This window comes from Gadus chalcogrammus, chromosome 15 (genome assembly GCF_026213295.1).
Source record: "Gadus chalcogrammus isolate NIFS_2021 chromosome 15, NIFS_Gcha_1.0, whole genome shotgun sequence".
NCBI lineage: Eukaryota > Metazoa > Chordata > Actinopteri > Gadiformes > Gadidae > Gadus > Gadus chalcogrammus.
The window spans coordinates 4547226-4565327 of NC_079426.1; the positions used below are offsets into that span (position 1 = coordinate 4547226).

Here is an 18102-nt window from a genome sequence, read left to right on the forward strand (position 1 = left end):
TGTTGGAAACATTTCGTCCCCCTCTTAAAGTAATGGCCTAAGTCACTTTTTTGCCAAAATGATTTTCTTGCCTAAATCAGCTCTTTGTGATGCTGGCCACCTCTGGTAAAATCCCCAACATCCTCAGTTGAACAGATCATGTGATCCTACCCCTTTAGTGTAATGGCCTATGTCAAGAGTGTGAATAAGGCCAATTTATTTTGCCTAAGTCACTATAGACAGAGTGACTTAGGCAATCTTATCATCATTATTTCTATATCAATAGTCATCTATTGTCATAACCTTTTGTTTGAAATGATTCATAAATATCCTAAAATCTATATATGGTTCAATTTTTTCTGTTTTCTGAACAACTTGAAAATATGACCTAGGCCATTACTTTAAGAGGGTGACGATTTGTGATAATGTAGCCTAATGATTACAAAACGTATCAAAATGTATAACACAAACAGTCGTTTTCAGATATTCGAATGTCGAAATGTTACACAGTCCTTCAAATGTATCTTTCCTTTGGGATATTAATACCTGAATTTCATTGAACATATTCTTTATAAAACCAAGAATTCAGTATTTTCAAAGCTACACCTGTAGGATAATTCAGCCCGAATAAACAAGATAATGACGCGGCTGTCATGTAACTTGGCTCACGCCACAAGATATGCGAGTCAATAGTGCCATCTGGTGGCCATATATATATTGTGCACTGTATTTCTATACTACTACTTTTACGTTGAAAGGGTCTACAAAAAAAACACACCAACAAAAACTTTTAATGACTCTATAAACAACTTTTAGTTTGGTAATGCTTTCGTTAAATTAGGATCATGGACATCGGTTAACGTAACGTTATGTCTTTGGAAGGATGGAACACGTTTTAACATCCTCTTTCATGCCTTGCCTTGCCTTCATTTGATAGGTTAAAAGATACTGGTTTACGTAAAGTTATATATTTGGGCTAGTCCAGTCCTCCTATTATATATTCAAAACAAAGAGACACTTGAAATTACTCAATCCTAATTGTATAGTATTTTTTTGTATTGTTTTGTAAGTGTCGTCCGTGTTTGTAAACGGAAGCTTTTATTTTGACATTGCGATACCGGAAGTAGCTGACAGCGGCGCGTCGCCGTGTTTCTGATTCTGAAGCGGCGAAAACAACTACAACGATGACATCTGTCAATGAACTAACGAAATAACCTGCAGTCATAAATTAAATACTTACATCCTGGATGGGAATCCGGTCGAGAGCTAAATTTGAATCCCGACGAACAAAGCCAGAAGGTAGTACTACTTTCAATATCCACAATGGTGTTCCTTGAAATTTGGAAGCCTTTTCTTTCACTAAATGTATTTAATATACTAATTAATCAATAGATTGTTGAATTTCTATGTTATTTTATTTGGAGCACAACTGTGATGTTGTTTATGCAAGAGCTACCTTATTTTTATAACCCTTCTTCTGGATCTCGCTTCCCGGTGAGACAATTTTAATTCATAAATATTGTGCATGTCATTGCATTGTTTTGCGTGTATTTGGTTCAATCAATGAAAACGACTGTCCAGTGGAAATGGGTTTGCTTCCTCCTCGGTACCAGCACATGACACTTCAGGGTTGCCACATCAGCCCTGCACAACTTCATGATTCAGTCCAATGATGTTTTGTCGAAAGCGGTAGCAACATCATGTGCACAAGAAAAGTACTTCCATAATAATTTTTGTTTGCTTGCTAATCCTGGAAGTCTCGTGTTTGCACAACGACCCAGTCTCTGTCTCCTGTTGCGTCACGGATTCTGACCGACTCATTCAATTGCTGACCTGCATACGAAGTGTTTTTCTGGTGAGGGACGACATTCAAAGCACTGTGACTTTGAAGCGGACAACATCTACCTTGAACATCACTTTGTTGTTCTTCTTGGGGTCCAATGCCCCAAAGAACCGCTGGTCACTGCTGAGTACAGAATTGTATATAACACATGCTGAGGTACACATTTCTGCCAAAGGACAGCAATTGTTTCACATCCTCTCATCCTATTTGTGTTGTAATGCTTAAAACAATGCTTTCAGCATTTGAAAGACAAATATAATATGTAAGATCATGGACAAGATTAAGTTCTTAAACGGTTCTGTGAGGTGGTGTACTGCAATGGTGCCCTCTTCCCTTTGTCTGTGTTATATGACATTTCCCAGCCTGGGTAATGTGAGAATACCAAATGACCCATCTCTCTGACTTGCTTGGGTCAGAAGCGACTGGTGTTTTGGAGACAATAGACTGACATGAGTGTTGTGTCTCCATAGCTGAGGATTAACTGTGTCCTCCTCAGACAACCAGTGTCCCTTGCACTCTGAAGGACTCCGACTCGTCGAAACGAGATAATAATGCTATGATTTCCCACCGGAGATAGTCAAAAGCCCCCCCCCCCCCCCCCCCCACGATTCACAAGTAGGTCTCCACAAGTAACGGGCGCTGAAAATACGGTTAAGCAACACCATTGCTGTGTCACGTCGAATTTCAACCCTAAACGCTCTCTTCCGTTGTGTTGCCTCTCACATCTCCCCCACGGTTCCCCTGGTAGACCCCTCTCCCTCGTCTCCCTTTTGAACTCACCTTCCTCTCCCTCCCTTCGGCCTTGCGTGTGTTTGTCGGGCGGGCCTCAGGATGGACAGCTCGCCGACCGCCCATCCCAGCGTCAACTCCGTGTACGGGGAGGAGGAGGACTGCGAGGACCCGGAGCGGACCTACGACGGCGAGCCGCTCCTGGGCAACGAGCAGTCGACGGCGGCGGGGCTGCCGCTGGCCGCGAGGCACAGCCCCAAGGACGCCTACTGCCTGGTGTACATCTCCTTCTTCCTGATGGGCATCGGTTCCCTGCTGCCCTGGAACCTCTTCATCACCGCCAAACACTACTGGATGTACAAGCTGAGCAACCACACAGCCGGCCGGGAGGCCCGCTCCGACCTCATCGTGAGTGTGGCTACGTTGACCAGAGATATTGATGCATATAGTAGGGCTGGGTAAAACAATTGATTTAATCGATTTTGGATCGATTTCATTAACATTTTGCAATATCGATTCATAGGGCACAAGATCGATGTAAAATTGCACTTTTGAGACTTGTGACAGTTTTGTTTCCAGCTCAAGTTTAAACTGTCTAAAAATGTACAAGTTTGCACTTAAAACCTGTTGTTTAAGGTGAAGAGAAAAAATAAAGTGCATTTGTATTTTGCAACACAGTTGAGCCATTTTCCTTATTTAAGAGCAGATTGAATCTAATCGAATCGTGATTAATTAATTGAAGATGAAACAGGCCAACTGGCAATATTGAGATTGTGCTGCATGAGGAATTTTACTTTTGGTCTGTGCACTCTTTAACTGCACACTATAATACTTATGTGTATACTATAATACACATTGAATACTGGACACGGACATGTCAATCTTTTTCGAAAGATTTTAAACTGGAATCTCTAAAGTGAATTTCTCTTAACTTTGTACACTGCCATCTCTTTGTGAGATGTCCCTGGAGTCTTGACATGGAATGTGTCTGTCTGTAAGGGTCTTATTCATTTGAATTGGTCACATTGCACACTAGATCACCGTCCAAGTCACCAGCAGATTTGGGATGCAAGAACGCATGTGTGCCATGTATGTATTTTGACAGCAGCAGAGACCCCATGACAGCTGAAACGGAGCGAGAGAATTAAGTTGAACTTCGCACATTAGTCTCCTAATTTGTATGTTCTAGAAACCCGTGCACCAAAATGTAAAACCAGGGGAAAGGGTTGAACAGTTCAACTTGAAACACTTGAAGTCCAAGTTAGTCCAGTCCTCCAAAGAAAAGCCAGTGCCTTGGCTTCTTGTTTTGTGTCTTAACACTGAACCCTCTAACACAGAGCAGAGGGAATTATGTGGATACAGTATCGTTTTTTTTTCCTAACTCTCACTTCCTTTTTTGGCATGTGTGTGTATTATAATGATTGTGTCGTTGCTCTTTGTTGTGTTTTCAGGACTACTTTGAGAGTTACCTGTCCATCGCATCTACGGTTCCCTCTGTACTGTGTCTGATTCTCAACTACCTCCTGGTCAACAGGTGTGTTGGCACAGAGCACTACAAAACCAAGACGCTACACCTGATATGCCCCTCAGACTTTGGGTGGATTAACATGAGCACTTCTTATGCATTTACTTTATTATTCTGTTGATTCCCTCATTGTGATCTCTGTCTTGACAACAAATGTGAGCGTGACACCTGGAGACGTGTGTTAAGCCCTAGCAGACATAGCCCACCTGAGGATCAAAGAGCTTTTTTGTTTGTTGTGGCACCCATTGCACTCCAAACCATCCCGGGAACTCCATGTTCCTTCCCTATGTTTTTGCATTGACAATAAAGGGGTCTTGCTCAGGGACACATCAATACTCAGCTATGAGGAGCTGGGGATCGAACTAGCGACACAAACTTTCGGTTACAAGACAACTGCTCTACCTCCTGAGCCAAGCCGACCTATGCCTTTTTGTTTTCCTTTTGTTATCTATTATTGAATTGTATTGTATGACAATGTTTCTACGTGAAGCACTTTGAGTGTGCCTTTTATGTGATAAGTGCTATAAAGATAAAGTTGCCTTGCCTTGCCTTTAAGGTCTACGTGAATAAAATGGCCTTTAGTCAAGTAACATTTTGCTGGTATTTGTTCCACAGAGTCTCCCCGCGAACGCGCGTCCTGTCGTCCCTGGGCGTGATCCTGCTGCTGTTCGTCCTGACCACGGTGCTGGTGGAGGTGGACGTGTCGGCGCACCAGCGGGAGTTCTTCGCGGGCACGCTGGCCACCGTGGCAGTGGTCAGCGGAGCCTCCAACCTGTTCACCGGCAGCGTGTTCGGCATCAGCGGCCTCTTCCCCATGAGGATCTCCCAGGCCCTCATATCAGGTATGAGGTCAGCCATCGCCACGGCCTCACCAGTCCGGCTGCTAGGCGCCCAAAACCCAACTGTAGGATGTAGGCCAGCAGAATGTTATATCATGTTCTTCAAGGAAAGAGGGGTCGAATCCAAAGGAATAGCTTTAAAGATACTTTATTTGTATAAAGTATTTTCGGTATGGTAAACTGATGCTCTGAAGTTAAGAGAGATTGAAGATGTGCCTTAGCACGTGCGAGAGTGTTCTCCTAGCTGGTCCAAGACATTAACCCACCGATGCCCTAGCTCAGCCTGAAGAATTCTCCCTGTCTCCACGATGTGGAGGCTTTCTTATGGACTCGGAGGGCCGGAAGACTTGGAGAAAACCGGTGGGACGTAATCCTCGGTTTTCCTCGCTTGGTCTGTGGTGCTGCCCTCTGTGGATAAAGTATCTATTGCAGCCTTCAGTAAGGCTCCCCTTGTGGCTATGTATGGTATTTACGGCTAATATGTTTGGTCTTCATTGGGTCTATGTGTGGGTAGCTTAGATTCTTAAAATACGTAACAGTTAAAGGGGACATATTATGCCACCAGGTGTGAGTGGGATTAGCCTTACAAGCCGTTTCGAAAATCTGCCCCATATGACATCACTAGTGGGCGTGTCCACCTATATCTGTGCTGGCTAGATGATCAACGTTTGCTACAGTCCACTGGGTAGGCTGGTAGACTGATCTATCCAGCAAAGATCTAGATGGACACGCCCTCTAGTGATGTCATATGGGGCAGATTTTCAAACGCCTTGTAAGGCTAATCCCACTCACACCTGGTGGTATAATATGTTCCCTTTATCACTATGGTTTTGAATGCTCAGGAAATTTGACCTTGTCTAAAATGTGATTGATTTTTATCTCAATGAGCCTCATGTGCTTCATTAAAAAGAAAATACTTTTAATGATGATAATAATATCTTTATTTATACAGCACACTTTTTTCAAAATAGAGTTACAGAGTGATTTACAAAACAACAAAACAATACAAATATCTAAGAACAAGTAAGTCCAATGTCAATACATGCATATGAATACAATGATACATTTGACAACAACAAAAATGCAATAGAAAAAAAGTTTACCAGGCAAAACATAGGGAACAACATTTTAACTTAAAGTCTTCAAAAGCTTTGCGGTACAAGTGCGTCTTCAGGAGGGACTTAAAAGATGTCACTGAATCGGCTAGGCTAACCTTATTTGCTCAGGCAGGGCATTCCAAAGTTTCGGACCTAAAACAGAAAAGGACTTGTCCCCTTTAGTAACAAGGCGGGACTCAGGAATTGCCAGTAGACCTTTGCCTACAAACCTTTATGTTCGATTGAGACAATAGGGCACTGGTATTTCCGTGATGTAGCAAGGCGAAAGGTCATGGAGTAAATGCAATAAAAATTGTACATTAATTCCCCAGTCAATTTGGAGCCAACGGAGAGATGCAAGAATTGGAGTAATATGTTCACTCCTGCTGGTTCTGTTCAGGAGCCTGGCAGTAGAATTCTGTACTCTTTGAAGCCTATGTATGGACTTTTGGGGCGAGGCAGGCGACGACTGTTGCAATGGTCCAGGCGTGAGGAGATGAAGGAATGAATGTCTAGAACTCATTTGTTTTTGAGCAGAAGCTTTAATCTAAAGTCACTGTGAATTGAGTTCTAGATGTGTCATTAATGAGCAGGTATGGGTTAGGCAAATTGGTGTTTCAACCCGGATGCTTTTGGCTGGGATGCAAGCAAAGAGTCAAAGTGTGTGTTGTTGTTTTTTGCTCATCATCAACATTATTAAGTTATGTTCATTTTGGAACATGAAATTCTTGCAACTGAGCCAGAGCCACCACAGAGACGAGACAATGTCACTCCCCCTTTGTGTCACACCATTCTTTTGGTTTTGATGAAGACATTGATGGGTTGTCTTGCTAACGTGCCTTCCCTCCCCCCTTACTCCAGGTCAAGCCATGGGCGGCACGCTGACCGCTGTGGTGGCCATCCTCGACCTGGCGGCCACGGAGGAGGTGACGGCCAGCGCCCTGGCCTACTTCCTGACCGCAGACGTCTTCATCATCATCTGCATCGTCACATACCTCCTGCTGCCAAGGCTAGCCTACGCACGGTAAGTGGAAAATATATAATTACAAATAAAAGATTTTCCTATTTTTTTGGTATATTTTTGCATTATTCATACTTTTAACACAACTTATCTTTTCATATATATATATATATATACATAGATAGGTATTTTATGTATCTGCTGCTCTTATAATCTCACAAATCAGACGATAATTATTACATCTTAAGTCTTATGACAGAAAGCTTGAATCTCGTTGATCGTCGCACATTCTTTCACTTCCTGTGTTTCGACCAATCCTGTGGCTTGAGGCAGGGCTCTATAAGCACGTCACTGGTGACACAAACTAAGCCAGCAGGAGTACGATGTAAAAGGTGTCTGTAAAGGTTTCAAAACAACATTGGGTGGACTGACCACTTTAGAAACACACACAATCCCATTCTGAAAGCTACTCTGCAGTGAAACAGGAAATGAGGCGTAAAGGGCCGAGTATGTTCCCATGCTCGCGCAACGACCACACAGACGCTTCGACGCACTCGTGACACCTTTATGGTTCTTCGTTGGGTTTTAGTAAGCGGACCAATCACAGCCCTTGCTGCGTCGCCTCGACGCACGTCAGGCCCTTGCGGTTGACGCAAGGAGGGTCCGCAAGGACGTAAGGGCTCCGTAACCCCCCTTGCGTTGCGGGAATGTGGGACCATAATCAGCCCTTAACCCCGCCCCTTGCAGTTTCTGGGGGGGGGGGGGGGGGGTGGATGAATAATAAAGTACCACTCTTTTACTACCTCACAGACACTACATGTCACTGGCCAAGTGCAGCGGGCCGTGCCCCCCCAGTGGGGGGACCCCCGGGGGCCCGTCCTCGGCCAGCAGCAGCAGCAGCAGCGTCTCTGTGCCCCCGCTACTGCCCATCCTGAGGAAGGTTTGGGTGCTGGGCCTGAGCGTCTTCTACGTCTTCTCCGTGTCCATCATGGTGTTCCCGGCGCTCTCGTCGGGCATCCAGTCGGTGGACAAGGACTCGGGGAGCCCCTGGACCAACACCTACTTCGTGCCCCTCAGCTCTTTCTTGCTCTACCAGACTGCGGACTTCTGCGGGCGGCAGGTGACGGCCTGGCTGCAGGTGCCCGGTCCCACCAGCAGGGTACTGCCCGCCCTGGTGCTCTGCCGCACCCTGCTACTGCCCCTCTTCATGTTCTGCAACTACCAGCCGCGGGACCACCTGCACACGGTGCTGTTCGACAACGACCTCTACCCCATCGCCTTCAACTGCCTGCTGGGCCTCTCCAACGGCTACCTGGGCACCCTGCCCATGATCTACGGGCCCAAGGTGGTGCCCCGGGAACTGGCCGAGGCCACGGGGGTGGTCATGTCCTTCTTTCTCACCCTGGGGCTGGCGGTCGGCTCGGCCTTCTCAGTGGTCATCGTACACAGCATTTGAAAAGACAAGAGGGGACTCGTACTTACAAGAGCCGTTCTGAAATGGTGCTGTGGCACCCCCTGCTGGACTTTAATGGAACAGTTTTTAGCACGGTACACGTGTATATAGTTTAATTGTTAAATTTAGTTGCAGATTCATGGTGTGAAGACAGAGTGCCTTGTAAATAAGTTATGACTGGGAATTCAGCACAAAGTCAAACTACAAAGTCCATTTATATTGTCTGCTCCTATGCCAGGCTTTAGAACGTGAAGGTCCTTAAATGTAGCATTAATTAAGCAAAGCATTTAAGTAAATGTTGGTACATTTCATATTGTGGGGTTATGTTTTAATGATTGACATGTACTTGCACGTTTTATAAAGATATTTTAAGTACAAAGTTAAGTCTTTGTTATCGGGATTCTTACGCTTGGATTTAAATGAAAGCAGGTCTTAAGTTTAGTTCTGGAACAACTCGCTGAACAACAACGATTGTCATGCACCCAGTCATTTTGTAACTAACTTTCAGCCGCAGCCCCCCCAAGTAAACTGAAACAGACCCATGTCAATTTAGATAAAGCAGTCTTCTGTCCCTAGGGTCAAAGAACACTTTGCAAATAATAGAAGATGTTAAACATTAACATTTTTCCCCACACATTCTTAAAGCAACGTTTTTGTATGAAATCAGACAATGGTCAAAGTGTTAAAAAGATGTTCTGAAAGTCCAATCCAATCATTTTAATTCAAGTGTTAAAATTTAAACCAATCACCTGACATTCCTCAAGATAAGACGCCTTCACTGATGAACGAACAAGATTCTTACAGTAAGTCAGAAATCAAATATACACACAGACTGTTGCAGGAACGTACAAACAGGAGGTGAAGGGTGGGCTGGGTCAGCGTTACCATATTCAACATCACGGCTGGACAACGAATATAAACAGTTGTTAACTCTTGGATCAGATTCGGTCGAACTGCTAAAACCTCAGACCCTAAACATTGTTAATTAGCTTAGCCATAAGCCAGCTATAAGGAGAGTTGTGGTCACAATATTACATGCCTTTTCTTTAGAATACTTCAGTGACAGACACAGACACTGACACACTAAGTCGTCCACATTGCAAGAAGCTAAGCTCCAAACCCCTACCCAGGGTCCCATCAATCAAAAAAACAAAGCTGCAAGCCTCCTCATTAAACGCCATTTCCCCCCCCCCCCCCCCCGAAAACCCAAACCTTCCCTCAACGCTTCAAGGCATTTCAAAAACAAGTGATGAAGACTTGGGATAAAAAAAAAAAAGATTAAAATTGAAAGCAGCTCTACAGTGTTTCATCTTTATTACCTAAAGACACAAAGTGGAAAATTCAAGAGTCTTCATCGTTTGTTACCAAACGTGACGCTTGCAGTGAGCCACCGCCTGAAAGACAAAAGCCAACGGGTTAAACACCAGCCCCACACCCACGACTTCACTGTTGAAGGACTGCCGCGCTGCCGCCCCACTACTCACATTGCAACGGTTCGCCGTCTCAATGTTCTTGCACCAGAAGGCAGGACCCCAGCTGCACTCCTCCGCGCCCAGGAGTTTCTGCCCTGCTTCCGGGCACGCCCCCACTTTCTGTTAAGGCACCACCACGACAGACATCAGCATGGCAATACACAAGCAGCAGCTGCCCAACACGCCTAGCTTATGGAGTCAATTTATCATGTAGTTGAACTCCCACCCTCCTGGTGATAATGCCACAGCACGCGGACAAGCAATTTAAATAAATCTCAAGAGACTATCATAGATTCAGGTTACTTGAGTCACATCCCGGTCCTTACCATGCACACAAAGTCTGGGTCCATCATCTGGAGTAGCAGCTGAACAAGCATGGGCTCATACTGCTGAACGAGCTGGTCACACTGTAGACACAGGAGGGGTCTTTAGAATCAGAACTAGGTACACACAGATAAGAAAAGCTCACAACAGAGAGGAAGGATAAGGCCAGGGCACCGCACCTCTGTCTGGACAGACTCGGGGAGGAAGTTGCACACTTTCTTCACGGCCGCTTCGATCTGGGCCTCGGTGGCGTTCTGCTCCAGGATCCCGTCCACGTAGCGCACGGCCATCTTGCACACGTCGCAGAAGCCCCCCGTCTTGTAGCTCACCAGGTCCAACGCTGCTGCACAGCCAATACACTACTCATGCCTTTTGTTTTACATACGCTCAAACGTTTGGATTGAGAAGAAATCCAAAATACTATCCAGTTTATGAATTCTAGGCCATAAAAAGAAAACTTTCAGTTCTTCTGAAAGTATTTCCTTTGAAATTAAGCCAACACTTTTAATGAATACAAGCTGCTACACATGATTAAGAAACAGGTTAGGCATGGACTAAAAGTGCTCTTGAACGCTTTCAAGATATCTCCACTGAATAGGGAGGGGTTGTGGACTAAATAAATATATACGTCATGAAGATTGATTTGAGGCAAGCGTGAGGCCGATACTAATGGACTTAAAAAAAGCTAGGGGTAACAAATAAGGATCGGAGACTAAAATCGTTTTTTTTCCAGATATCCATCTCTCCAACATTCAGATGAGCGGTGTGGGCGGCCATACTTGCCGAGATCGGTCGTGCAAATGGCGGCGTTCCAGAAAACATGACGTAGATGAACCGTATGAATATGTGTGACGCAGACAGATGCGCCCACATCATGTAAACAAACTTTTTTTTGTTTACATGACGTTTTTTTTTTATTGATTTTGAATGTTAAAACCCAAATAAATTGTTGACATTTCTAAACCGAAAGCCGGAGACTCCAACATTAAATGTATTTGTTTTCACGGTTATTCAGCTTCTTCTCCGCAAAAACACGACCGCATTGCATTGTGGTATACGGGAGTAACATGTAGGGAACATCGTATGCACACTCAAATTTTGGGTATTTTAAGTGCACTATATAGTGCATGAAATTAACCAGAGAATTCGAACACCACTACAAAATGGCGAGCACCCTATATACTGCACTTTATCCGTGACAGGGAACGATTTCGAACATAGCTAGGGAATCAAACCCTCTACCTTTCAGCTGGGCCTCAAACCAACCCTACCCACGTTCAAACCTCAGAACAGAATCAGGAAGAGATGGGAGCTCACGGATAAGGCTGCGGTGGGCGCCCTTGCAGAGTCCCAGCACGGTGCAGATGCTCTTGGGGTCAGCCTGCTGGACCAGCAGCTCGATGATGGCCTCGCCGTACGCCTCGATCAGGTCTTTGCACTGAGCGGTCAGGGTGGCGGGCAGCATGTTGCACACCTTCTCCACGGTGTGAATCACCTGCGCCTGAGGAGATCAGCAACAACAGGGTCAGACACACACCTACAATGGATGTGCTGCAGACATGATGCACGACAAGGACACAAAACCCACCTCTGTGGTCTCGTCTTCCAGCATGCCCTCCACCTCCTTCATCACAAACTCACAGACGGCACACTGGGGGGCCTCCTTGTTACGAACCATGGGCTGGAGGAGAAAGGGCAATGTTTAAAATAACCAGCCGAGGGCGACGCACACACTTTGAGTCCTAAAGGGACCACGAGTTTGATTAAATTTACTTTTTACATACATTTTCTTAATGTGGACGATTGCATTTTTTATTAGACCAAACCTGCCAGGATTAGTTCACAGCAGGTCAGATTCACAATATAATCTTTTTAAAACATGGCTCCATCGACATTGCCACACCTTTTTCAGTTTCTAAAAGGTCCGGGTGTGTCTCATGAGGAGGGCGTCACGTCGGCCACCCACGGACTTACCTTGGCCTGCTTGAGCGCAGAGTCCAGCTTGGCAGCGGGGACGAGCTTCTGAAGAGGAACGGCCCTGGCGGGCTGCAGCTTCATCATGGGAGTGGACTTGATGGACGCTGGGCAGAAGCCTACGTGGGTGCAGACGTCCTTGGGTTCCTGCGGGCAGGCGACATAAAAACATTAACGTCACCGACTCACCACAGAGGTGGACACGAGTGCCTCACCGAGTCAAGGGTCCCTTTAAATAAACCACAGGCAACCCGTCATGCAAGGAGCCAAACCCCGCTTTGTTAGTTAGACAAATGGCCTTTACATCTCCATCCCTCTCCAACCGAGAAGGCGCAGCAGCATGCAGTTCAAATGGGGAAAACTCACTCAAATACAAATATACCCCGTTAGTTACACAATCTAGGTCGAGTTAATCTAAATTAGTAAACCACTGTTTATCCAAAACCGGTATGAGTAGGGAGGGTTGGGTTTAGTAGGCTACAGTCGAAACTGGAACTCATGCAGGTTGGGGGTGAGCTGCTCTAATGATGTGGGCGAAGAGGAAGCGAGAGCCGAAGGGAGAAGATCACAGAGATCACAGAGAGACCTACCTGTTCCTGGGAAGCAGCAAACATGAACCCAGGAGGGAAGAAACAGAGCAGGAAGACGGATGAACGGATGGGTGTGAAAATAATGGTCAAAACAAATACAAGTGATTAAAGAGATGTCAGAATTAAAATAGAGAGGCAAAGGGAGCAGGGGTCTTGCAGTAACAGAATGGGCTTCATTTCACGAGCCATTAGTATCAGGAACCGTCTCATTTAGCTCAACTTAGGGTATTTCCGAATAAGCATACGTATCATTAAAAAAAAATCCAAGCAGACAAAGACCTACCATAGACAAGAGTTGCTGGATAACAAGTGGGGCGTATTGGCTGATGTACTGCTTGCACTGCAAAGAAAATAACCAAAATCCAGTGTCATCACACAGAGTAAACAAACAATATGGCCTCAATTATATCCCTCAAGGTTCAAACGAGGCAACAGTGTCGACTAAACGCTCCGGGCCCTTACCAGATCAGACATTCCTGGGCCCAGCAGCTCACACTGGCTCTCGATCTGCTCGATCAGAGAGTTGACGAAGCTCTCGTTGGCCTTGGCTTGCTGCTGGGTGTCGGTCAGGAACTTGACGCAGTCCTCGCACACGGCAGAATCCCCCTGAAAAGATACAAATCTGTTAAACGCCATTTAAAAATGGACTGCATTTACATAGCGCTTTTATCCAAAGCGCTTTACAGTGTGGCCCGACTTTGACACACCCAGCGGAGTCACCCGTGCAGGGCGACAGCCAGCTCGTCTGGAGCAGTTAGGGTTGGGTGCCTGCCTTGCTCGGGAACACCGCGACACTAGGCCAGGAGGAGCCGGTGTTCAAACTAGCAAACCCCTGCGGTCACTAGCCAACCCGCTCTACCTCCTGAGCTACTGCCGCCATGCACTCTCAATCCACACGCGACTGCGAATGGAAAGTCAGGGGGAGTCGTGTGCAGCATACCAGAGATGCGGCCTTCGGTGTGGGGACCTCCTGTTTGGGGGCCTCCTGGGGGAACAGGAGCTGGGGCACGTTGAGGAGGAAGGGCGAGGCGCGCTGGGCCAGGTCCAGCTGAGGGATTTCGTTGGACTGGATCTGCTTCAGGTACTGAGCCATGACCAGCTGCTGGGAGCGGCACAGACCCATGGCTGCGCAGGCCACAGCGGGGTCATCCTGAAAACACAGAGCCATGGGGGTGAGACCCCGCGAAGCACAGCCGGATCCGGCGCCGTCATGTCTGCCGACTCCGGTAGTAAACCAGTCCGACTTTATAGTGCTGCTCTATTATAAATATGACGAGTTGCATCATGTTAACAATAAAACGTCTAATAGAAATCATATTAAAGTACGATATTAGATGAGGCTCAACGAAGCAATGTCTTGCTGACATTACTGTATAATAACAACCCAAATTCTAGTTCAATATTGAAAGACACATTAAAAAAAAAAAAAAAGAAGTAAATATAAGGAACCAGCATAGAGTAGAATATCAGTCCACTAACACCCCAAGCTTAAAGAGCAGCCCATAGGAGTCCAAGATTTGTCTCTGCAGGTTCTAAACAAGGCAAGGTGTCCTCATGATTCATGTAAATATTTTCAGCACATTATACAAATATTTGACTGTGTGGGACATCTTATCGTAAGAAAGAAAGCCACATTGGTTCTGCAGCTGAGCATAGCAGAGATAACAAAAATGCTACAAACTGCATGAAACTCAAGTATCAAGTCTTTTTTTTTTTTTTTTATAAAGTTAAACTAGTTTGGTTTAATGGAAAAACACACAATTGTCCAACAGTGTCACAACGCTAAAAAGACAGTTAATCAACCGGTGCGATACTAAAGATTCAGGGGGAGTCACACACACAACGTTGTTAGTCATGTGCAGAAGCAGGGTTGCACAACAAGGTCCCTGTTTCCCAAGGAGAGGCCCGACTCACTTCTCCATCAATGGCCCTGATTCAATAGTATTCACTTCCCCTCACAGACACTTCTCCTTTCATTTAAGTGCCCCCCGCTTTCATCTCAATTGATGTGACAAAAAACTAAAATAATACAGGGGACGTAGTCCCTCATATGTCAAGAGGGCTGCCATGCTAGGACTGTTTTAAGGTATGGTTTACTCTCGATTCCTATTGAAAATACAGGGGATGGGTAGTCTAGTATTTGACTCTCAAATGAGGGGGTTCGTGGTTAGACACCCCATGTCTGCAGACCAGCTGCAGGCATTATTGAGTGGGAGGCCCCAGCCGCTACGTCCAAGACCGGCTGGTTCCTCTTGGACCTAGCCGGCCTTGTATGGCGGCCTTGTCTGTAACTCACCAGTTCTCCGGTGATGATCCCAATGATGATGGGATAGTAGCTGTCCACCAACTCCTTGCACTCAGCAGTCAAACCCTTGTCAGGGATCAGCTGGCATGCCTTCTCCAAGTAGCTCAGGATATCCGCCTGAAATCCGTTTTTTTTTTATGTTGTCAGACACCTTTTGTACACCCCACTTTGTGAAATTAAACATATCTCACACGTTAGTCATTAACTGACTCCAGGTGTTTTCAGGAGGACACTTCGCCCATCTCACCTGAGTGGCGTTGTCCTTCAGCAGCTGTTCTACCACCATCAACACTTCCTTACACAGGTCACATGGCACCGCTTTCTACAACACAAACAACAAGCCTTTCAGACCAACGACTGCAGCATAGCATAAAAACTTGTCAGTCGCTCAGTTACGAAGATCCTGATAGTTTAAAGCGTTGAAGAGACGCAAGCCCACATATGTATCAAAATACCACAGCCACTACATATACACAGGGTATTCAACATTTACAATTAGGGCATTTAGCAGATCCTTTTATCCAAAGCGACTTACAATAATGAGGTGGAACAATACATCGCAGTACAGTAAGGTATATGCATTGAGTTTCAACAAGAGTACACTTGTTAAACTGGGGCACGCCCATCACTTTATCACAGCTACAATGTGGGAGACGCAGGCGTGTGTCCCACCATCTGGGGCTGGTTCCACACGTTCTGCTGGCAGTGGGTCACCGCTCCGCAGATGGACGCAGTCTTGACATTCTGACACCAGTAGGGGGGTCCACGAGCACACTGCTCCATCCCGAGCAAGGGGGTGGCGACCGCTGAAGGGCAGAGGGAGATAATTAGCTTGAGACTCATGCAGGTTTCTCAGTTTATTCAAACGGGGAACCAGATGGGATAAAACCCTACTCAGCAGAAGGCAGGGTGTTGGTTTTTACATAGACAAACTCAGGATCATGTCACGTGCATGCATTTCTGGCTATGTAACCCCTGGCGAAACATCGACCGAATGCATGATGTGCAAATAGTATGTTTGTTGTGAACCCGTCTAGCAGATAAGAACAAAGGTTATACAATGACATTTGATTGCAACTGAAGGTTTAAGAGGAAGCAGGTACATGCTTGAGTCAACAAAACAATAGCAAAGCTCACATGACAACTACTCAACAAGATTGGTTCCCATTTCACCAAGAGAAGGATTATTACAAAAACCTTTAACACAAATGGCAAACTTCTAGTTTGAGGATGTAGCAATACAAATAAGGAACTACCCATCTTTCTTCAAAAAGGGGTGATTAATTTGGTAAAGGTTGAACTTCCTGGTTTGCAAAATGAATAAATAACTTGATTGGAATAAGTAACTAACACCCCACGCTTAAAGAGCAGCCCATAAGAGTCCAAGACTTATCTCTGCATGTTCTAAACAAGAGGTCCTTATGATTCACGCAAATATTTTCAGCACATTATATAAATATTTCACCGTGTGTGACATCTTATCGTAAGAAAGCCACATTGGTTCTGCAGCCGCGCATAGCAGAGATAACAAAAAAGCTCATTTAGAATCACAAAGGACAAACTGCATGAAACTCAAGTATCGAGTCTTTTTTTTCCTTTTAGAAAATTAAACTAGTTTAATAAACTGGTTTAATGGAAATACAGTTTTAAGGATTCTGTCTAACCCGAGTTTCATTATTGATGAAGCGACACTTCCTGTATTGTGGGAACATTTCGTTCATGCAGCTAAACCGCCGAGTAACGATCCTCCCTTTATAACCAGTTTCATCGAAATATTCCACATTATAGAAGACGATTCAAACAGGTGAATAGCCACTAGATCATTGTAATGTCCAAACTCTGAGTACTTGTTTACCGTCATTCTAGAGCTAATCAGCTCCAACCAGTGGCTAACGTTACTAACCACAGCTAACTGTTACTAACAAGCTCCACCAACGAAACCATTAAGGAAATATTAACTAACAACTTATTTAGGGCTCGACACTCTTCTGAGACTTTAAAAATGTATAAGAATCCTAAAAATCATTCGCGATCAAGCAAGTCAACAGAGCAAAAGATTGCGGGGGTTTCTTCATGGAACAAAAACAAGTTAGCTTACCTTAGCTTCCCAAACCACAATCACTGGCCGTGCTACGTTCACTGCTTTCCTTCACTAACCACACGTATCGGTGTTAAATTGAACACCATTAATTATATTTTTCTGTAGTTTCTATACGTTTATTACTTAACCCGAGTATCGCCCTACGGCGTCATGTTGTCGCACTACATAACCCCGGGTTTGTTACGCAACCACACGTTTATGAAACCCTTTTTTTTTCTGAACAAATTAATCAAACGCATCTCATATTACCTGAAGACACGAAAAGCAGAGCGAGAAGCAGCATGACTGCGCAGTGGTGGGGTGTTGAAAGGTGCTGTGGGTCGGGATGGACGCGGTCTCTGCAATGCAGCGCGGAGGCCTTGTTGTTGCTTTTATGATGGCTCACCGTCAGGTGACTCCGTCTCGAGACATGTGACGCGCGCCCCCGCTTCCATCTGTCTGGGGGCGCGCGCCATGGAGGGTGTGATCTCATCACTTTATCCCTATTTCGGTTTGAGAATGATTGCATGACCGATCGAGCGTGATACGAATGCATAATGGATGCAAATTGAACTAAACTTTATTTCTGCTTCTTCATTTTAAAAATCAGGAAATGAATACATTTGTTCTAAAAGATCACAACTGTAATACTGTTCAGCTTGACACTGTATATGCTGTGTAATATTTAAACGATTTTTGCAATGGTTTTGCAAAGGATCAACAGACCTTGTTTTACACTACGAGTATGTGCTCTTCGTTGCTTTATGCAGAATCAAGGATGATTAATTTCATGACATGATAGCTCCATTTACAAAGTTTATGTTCCATTCTGAAAGGATTGTCAGGATTGGTTTGAGGGGTATCTGAATCAAAGTGAAGGTTAAATTAGAAATTAGTGTTTTTTTCCTAAACTGCTCACAACTTATGTTAA

At 45.1% G+C, this 18102-nt stretch overlaps 2 protein-coding genes across 3 annotated transcripts; one reads left to right on the forward strand and one right to left on the reverse strand.

The window, feature by feature from the left end:
- Positions 1-1093: 1093 nt before the first annotated feature.
- On the forward strand, positions 1094-9611 carry slc29a3 (solute carrier family 29 member 3). Its single transcript, XM_056609158.1, has 6 exons — positions 1094-1278; positions 2653-2959; positions 4003-4085; positions 4692-4918; positions 6874-7036; positions 7784-9611. The coding sequence occupies exons 2-6, from the start codon at positions 2654-2656 to the stop codon at positions 8427-8429; spliced, it is 1425 nt and encodes a 474-aa protein (XP_056465133.1). The 5' UTR covers positions 1094-1278; position 2653; the 3' UTR covers positions 8430-9611.
- Positions 9612-9704: 93 nt separating this feature from the next.
- On the reverse strand, positions 9705-17640 carry psap (prosaposin). 2 transcript variants are annotated; one of them, XM_056609153.1, is made up of 14 exons: positions 17442-17640; positions 15764-15897; positions 15339-15413; positions 15083-15208; positions 13727-13936; positions 13249-13392; positions 13070-13126; positions 12197-12343; positions 11811-11903; positions 11540-11723; positions 10402-10565; positions 10225-10305; positions 9911-10018; positions 9705-9820 (listed from the first exon to the last, which is right to left on the reverse strand). In XM_056609153.1, the coding sequence occupies exons 1-14, from the start codon at positions 17473-17475 to the stop codon at positions 9788-9790; spliced, it is 1590 nt and encodes a 529-aa protein (XP_056465128.1). In that variant the 5' UTR covers positions 17476-17640; the 3' UTR covers positions 9705-9787. The 2 variants fall into 2 exon arrangements, with proteins under 2 accessions (XP_056465128.1, XP_056465129.1); XM_056609154.1 differs by having other exon boundaries at positions 10402-10562; positions 17442-17578.
- Between the last annotated feature and the right edge of the window lie 462 nt (positions 17641-18102).